Raw genomic sequence first — 7310 nt, forward strand, 5'->3', positions numbered from 1 at the left:
CCGGAAATGTAGTTTTTTATGTTAATGTATTGTCTTTTTATTCCACAGGGTCGGTCCACCTTGTTGTCAAACGAGGGGCATGCACACGGTGGGTCGTGCGTGGGCTGCTCTTGGAGGTTCTGGGAGTGGCCTAGTACTTCGTGTCGTTGTGTGTGCTTAATCCTGGACCAGCGGATGGGCACCGCAACAGCTCAGTGACTATCACTGTTAGCTGTGCAGATACATGGATTTGGGCCTGTGTCTGTGGGAGTTTGCGCATTCTCCCTGTGGTTGCGTGGGTTTCCTCCGGGCGCTCCGGTTTCCTCCCACACCCCAAAGATGTGCTCTTAGGCTGATTGGTGTACCAAAATCTCCCCTGAATCTGGCTACATTAGGGGTTCCATGCACATACACACAGGACGGGGTAGGTGTGGGAAGATGCGGCGGCACGGGCTCGTTGGGCCGAAGGGCCTGTTTCCCGTGCTGGGATGTTCTTTGTTCTTTGTTCAGTGGCAAATAAGTGATCTCTATTGGATATATTCACCATGCATATTTTCAATGATTTAACACAAAGGTTTCAGTTATGTCAACAAACTGACAGCATTTCTCAGGGAGTTCTCAAAATGATCATTATTCTAGTGTTGCCATGTTATTGTATAACTGTTTTTTATTTCTGGCTGGGGTAAAGACCGGTTATATACCAACTAACGGGGGGGGGGGGGGGGGGGGGGGCACATTATCTTGTTGCAACTCATTTTCATCCTTATAGAGACATCTAAGAGGCTTTGCACCTGGCAAAACCTAATGGAACGCCTGATTGACAACACAGAGGTACAAACAACAATCCACTGAAGACATTTTTTATTTATTTTTCCTCCTCTATATTGAGGAGCAAAGAGGAAACCACTCCCTTACTTCATTAATAAGTGAGCAAGACCAAAGATTTGTGGTGTAGGAAAGTTGGGAGAGGGTCACAAGAGATATCATATGAACACAAAGATAATTCTGAAATGTCATTTATATTATGTGTAATTGTTTCAGATGTTTATACCATGTTCCAATCACGAATTTGTTGTACTGATCAATTAGGATGAAATCAGCAATCCATTTGAACTTTCTGTTTTCTTCCTGTACCTGAAATATCATAATAGTTTTGTCATTAGTAAATCTGCTTGTTTCTCACAATATTTATTTATTACATTAGATGTATTATTTGGCTGTTTATTAATTCATTGGATTCACTGTCTCGTAAGACAAGACAAGAGAAACACAGGGAAGAAAGCTACAATAATCTCCTCCTCTCCCTATCTCTCTGACTGTGTTTAATTTTCCCTGACAGCATTTCTAATCAATTTATTTAATTTCTTCAGGGAGACTTGCCTGGTCTCTAAACAAATTGACCAAAGTTCAAACTCATAACTCAAAAATGATCTAGCATATTTAAACTAATGTCTCAGTTCAAGGTGAATTTGTGATTTTGCAGCTAGGCAATACATAAAGCTGCTTTATAAAGGTAAGTTTTTCGATCTTAGCAGAATATTAAATGAAAACAATATGCATGAAAATCATGTGTAGTATAGAAGGGTACTACTTCTGTTCAAGTAATATCTCCAGGTGGCAGGTCAGCATGCATTATTGAAATCTTTATGCATAGGTTTGTTCTGTCTAAAAGGGAACTCATGGTGCTTCTTGTTTGTTGTATATCCTGTGCAACTGTGAAACAAAATCATCAGTAATGTGATTTTATCCAAAGAAAAGTTAACATATTAGCTAGTACAATATAACAAAACTATATTGCATTTATCCACCTCTAACAAGCTCCTCCATCCCCTGCTCCCATGAAATGTTTTTCTGTAATTACTCACAAAGAGAGGTCTGTTTTTCACAAGCACCAGGTCTGATGACCAGAAGGAAATCAGACCATCCTGTCCCATGAGCATGAAGTTATTGTCTGCAGTGGGGCAAATGCGGAGGATTGATTCTCTGTGAGGGATTTCTTTGACAATGGCCGGAAGATGGAAAATGACATCTTTGGATTGCTGGTTTGGCTCACTGTCCATTGAAAATTCCAGTTTTGTGCCATTGTCGTAATCACCCTGTGCAGAACATAGAAAAACTTAAAGAAAAATGATTCTTTACTGATTAATGAACGTAAGTATCCAATATTATTCAATCTCACCTATTGTTAACAGACTTGGAATGATAGACAATACTCCATATGATATTTGACCATCTATCCTTATACTTTTCCCTACAAGCTTCATGTCTGTCCATCAAAATATTAGCCAATATCGGCAATATTTTACTGGCTCATGTCTCCTTTTTTGCATATATCAAGTCAAGCGAGATTGTTTCCAGTGCTCACTACAACTCCTGTACTTCAGAAACCATTATAGCACATCACCTGGTCATTTCAATATTAAATATTATCAATGATTCATATTAAGCAATAATGGCATGTATGGTACCTTTAACATAATTAAAATATCCCATGAACATTTTTAAAGAAAATTTGACATTGAGACACATCAAGAAATAATACAGCAAATGACCAAAAGCTAGATCAAAATGGGAACTTTTAAGCAGGGACTTAAAAAAAGGTAGAGAGGTAGATACATAGGGATTGAATTCCAAAGCTTTGAGCTTGAGGAACTGAAAGCCCAGTTACCAATGGTGCAGCAATAAAAAGAGAGAATGTGTAAGAGGCCAGAATTAACGCGGTGTCGAGATCTCAAGCTGGGGAACTGTAAATGTGAAAGAATATACAGAGAAAGGGAGTACAGTTATCTTCCCAATTATTGTGCTCTTGTGCTTTTTGAACATGCTGCTCCTCCTGAAAACATGCTGTTTTCTCAAAGTATTTGACATCAACAGCAAAGTTACTATAGATTCATTTAGACCATTGGAAAAATCATGATCATAGAATCAATCCATTCGTGATTCTATTAATCTCACTTGCCGAAATAAAACTGCCAATGATAACTATTCTCTTTCATGTTGCTTATTCAATCATCTGGTTTAAATTTCCTCCCTTATCCCATATGTTTTGATTCTAACCACAACATTTGTTTAAGCTATCTTATCAAAAATTTCAGAAATCAAACAACATTATCCCAACCACAGCATCTCACAGAATCTGCTGTCAATGAGACATTCCCACAAAAAAACTTGCATTTTACAGTAACTTTCATGAACCGTGGATGCCTCAAAGAACTTTACAGACAGTGAAGTAAAGCAGCTCTCTCTCTAAGGCAGGACTTATTCCTGCATTGGGGTGGAAATCTCACCTTTAAGCAATTTAACACCACTCCCAGCATTAACTTGCTGCAGGCAGTTGTAGGGATCATGGGTGGGCTCTCCCTGCACCCCCTTAACTTTTTAGTCAGAGTCTGGGACCATGTCATTCGCAAAATTCAGCCCTTAGCAACAGTTGTAATGCTGGAATTGTGGCAGCCAATTCATGCAGCAAGGTCATAAGAACATAAGAAATAGGAGCAGGAGTAGGCCATCTAGCCCTTCGAGCCTGCTCCGCCATTCAATAAGATCATGGCTGATCTGTCGTGGCTCAGTTCCATATTCCCGCCCTCTCCCCATAACCCTTAATCCCCTCGCTTATCAAAAACCCATCAACCCGCGTCTTAAAAATATTCAGTGAGGCAGCCTCCACCACCTCAACGGGCAGAGAATTCCAGAGATTCACCACCCTTTGAGTGAAGAAGTTCCTCTTCAACTCCGTTCTAAACCGCCCCCCCACTTTATCTTGAGGCTGTGCCCCCTAGTCCTACTGTCCTTTCTGAGCGGGAAGAGTCTCTCCACCTCTATCCTATCCATCCCATTCATCATTTTATACGTCTCAATGAGATCTCCCCTCATTCTTCTAAACTCGAATGAGTACAAGCCTAGTTTATTCAGCCTCTCCTCATAGCTCAACCCCCTCAACTCTGGTATCAGCCTAGTAAACCTCCTCTGCACTCTCTCCAAGGCCAAAATATCCTTGCGTAAGTATGTCAACCAAAACTGCACACAGTACTCCAGCTGCGGCTTCACCAATGCCCTATACAGCCGCAGCAAGACCTCCCTACTTTTATATTCAATCCCCCTCGCTATGAAGGCCAGCATCCCATTTGCCTTCCTGACCACCTGCTGCACCTGCAGGCTGGGTTTCTGCGACTCATGCACAAGGACCCCGAGGTCCCTCTGCACCGTCGCCTGTTGCAGTTTTTCGCCACGTAAGTAATAGTCCTTCCTACCATTATTCCTACCAAAGTGGACCACCTCACACTTGCCAACATTAAATTCCATTTGCCATTTCCTGGCCCATTCGCCCAGCCTATCTAGATCCTTCTGCAGACTCTCCACACCCTCCGCGCAATTTGCCGTTCCACCAATCTTGGTGTCATCAGCAAATTTCAACACCATACACTCAGTTCCCTCCTCCAGATCATCTATATAAATGGTAAATAGCTGAGGCCCCAGCACCGACCCCTGGGGCACTCCACTAGTCACCACTCGCCAATCCGAATAGTACCCATTAACCCCCACTCTCTGCCTCCTATTTGACAACCAATCCTCTATCCACGCTAACACCCTACCCCCAACTCCATGCCCCCTTACCTTCTGCAATAAGTCCCACAAACAGCAATGTAATAATGGCCAAATAATCTATTTTTGTGATGTTGAATAAGGGATAAATATTGGCCAGGGCGTACAGAATAGTATGAGATGGAATAAATACGATAGCAAGAAATGATCTTGGATCAGAAGATGTAGCATCCATATGGGTGGAGGTAAGGTATAATAAAGGGGAAGACCACACAGGTGGGAGAAGTCTATAGGCCCCCTAACAGTAACTATACTGTAGGACAGAGACTAGGGTTCGGGTGGAATGCTCTATTGGCGGAAAGGTGCAGACTCAATGGGCCAATGGCCCCTCTTGTACTGTGGGATTGTATGCAAGTATGCCATATCACTAAGGCTGGAAGAGCAGGCTGGAAGATGGGGAACGTTTAAAAGATCACTAAAGCACTACTAAAAAAAAAGTAATAAAAAGAGCAAAGATACATTATCAAAGAAAACTAGCACAAAATATAAAGAAGGATAGCAAAAGCTTCTGTAAGTATATAAAAGGGATGAGAGTAATTAAAGTGAATGTTGGACCCTTGAAGGATGGGATTGGGGGAGTTAATAGTGAGGAACACAGAATGGCAGATACTGAATCAGTCTTCTGCCCTTAATTTCTCTACTTTCATTTTTTTAATCCCCTGTCTTTTGCTCTTGTCCTCGATTCCCCCTGCTCTGATTCCTTGAATAGGTTCCCATTGCCTTGCCATTTTAGTTTCAACCCTCCCCAACCACTCTAGCAAATACTCCCCCTAGGACATCAGTCCCAGTCCTACTCAGGTGTAACCTGCCCAGTTTGTACTGGTCCCACCTCCCCCAGAATTGGTCCTTATGTCCCAGGAATCTGAAACTCTTCCCTTCACAACACCTTTTCAGCCACATATTCATCTGATATATCTTGCTATTTCTACTCTGACTAGCTCGTAGCACTGATAGTAATCCTGAGGCCACTACGTTTGAAGTCCTGCTTTTCAATTTAGCTCCTAACTCCCTAATCCCTATGACAAGATGGATGGGTAAATTGCCGATATAATTTGCAAACAATTTGCCTTTTTTTCCTTTCAGCTCCTATCCCCACCCCACCCTGATGTCATCAACACTGCTTTAATATCACAATTTGAAATGTTAGGTCTTGTTAAGGGAATATAATAATATCCTTATTACATAAACTCTAAATCTACAGATTTCACAAAAACTGTCATATTTTACAGTCCTGGCTGATGTTACTACTGGTTAAGTCAGATCTAGAGTGAAAAATGGCTTGATAGATCCTAACCTTGTTTTTAGAAAACCATGGAGGAGAGATACTGATCAAAATCACAGGACTCAAAGTCACATGATAAACTTCTAACACAGCTAATAAAACATTTATTAAAGAAGAAAAAAATTATATTCCGCCAGACAAAAAGATTGGGAAGTTCTCAGTACAAATGCAGCAAGATGATTCAATTTCCCAATATTCTTTTACCCAGCAATATTGTTACAGACATATTAACCAGTCAGGAGTTACCATTAGCATGATACAAAGGCTCCTTGCTCATGACTGGCACACGTGCAAATGGTTTTCTTCTGGCAAACTCTTGAGCGTTTACTTGATACTTCTCATCCGACTTGTGAAAACTAAAACCCCACTCCTGAGGCATCCTAAACCATACTCTGAACTCACTATTGTTTCAACTGCAGAACAAACATACGGTCCAGTGAGTCTCCTTGTAGTACATATATCCCAGAGAGCTAAAAATAAGTGTCTTCACTCTCTGATACACACTGAACTCTCTCCCCTGTCTCTTTCTCATGACCATTGTTGCTAGACAACAGCCAAGTCTTTTTCTACTTTGTGTTTTTTTCCCAAAACCACCAAACCTCTAACTCCTTCTTAATCCATCAGGGGCTGTAAAATCTCATCAAAAATGTTCTTAACAATATCTAATTTAATTTGAGCCTTTTCCAAAGATGGTTTACTCATTGAAAAGGTAATTCACTAGTTTCTACATCTGTGCTGATAAACGGTTTACTCTGGCAATGGAATCACCGTCCTCTTTAGTGATTTTAATGTGTTATCACTCCCAAATCTGAAATAAATAGAACTTTCATATTCCTTAACCTTACTTCAGTCTTTATTATTTAGAGAATCCAGTTAGCATTTTAACTAATCCAATCCATATACTGTGCATTTACACACACTGTCTAGCACACTAGATTAAGCCCATCACCAGGACACCGATCATCAGACGAGAACTTTTGGTCATTCCTCTGACTGATCAATATCATCATCTGCCACTTCTGATCCTTCCTTGTCAAGTGTCATTTTAAAAACCTTGTTCTTCTGTTTTGGACAATTCATCTTTGAGTCACATCTAAAGAACCTGTTTACCATTCCTCTGTTATCCCTGGGATTCATTCTCCTGCCATAATTACCCAATGCCTGCTGTCTGTTACAGCCACCAAACAGATCTCCATCTTCATCCATTTTGTTTGTAATTTATCTTTTATATTGATGCTTGCTCCCCTTTTCTAAAAGGTCTAGAAATGCTGCCAGCATTGAATTCTCTGTCTTTTGTTACTGCAGAATGTTCCACTGTTGCCAGGAAAGTGGCAGAAAATGTTTCCCAAAAAGTGTTTTAAAGCTTCAACCATCTGTTCCAATAGTACATCTCTTTCTAAGAATTTAACTTCAATGAAGACCAAGAATCCAATTTCAATACTTTAGC

The 7310-nt window shown here is 40.7% G+C and overlaps 1 protein-coding gene across 1 annotated transcript in view; it reads right to left on the reverse strand.

The window, feature by feature from the left end:
* Positions 1-7069, reverse strand: part of LOC145341971 (cilia- and flagella-associated protein 337-like) — a 94787-nt gene extending 87718 nt beyond the window's left edge. Inside the window, exons 1-3 of the mRNA XM_080187120.1 lie at positions 6974-7069; positions 1845-2075; positions 1031-1113 (exon numbers count right to left, since the gene is read on the reverse strand). Of these exons, the coding sequence (XP_080043246.1) occupies positions 1031-1113; positions 1845-2075; positions 6974-7069 (410 nt within the window). The remainder of the gene's footprint in view (positions 1-1030; positions 1114-1844; positions 2076-6973) is intronic.
* Positions 7070-7310: the final 241 nt, after the last annotated feature.

Source organism: Carcharhinus amblyrhynchos, chromosome 1, assembly GCF_965287045.1.
Source record: "Carcharhinus amblyrhynchos chromosome 1, sCarAmb.v2.hapA, whole genome shotgun sequence".
NCBI classification, from domain to species: Eukaryota; Metazoa; Chordata; class Chondrichthyes; order Carcharhiniformes; family Carcharhinidae; genus Carcharhinus; species Carcharhinus amblyrhynchos.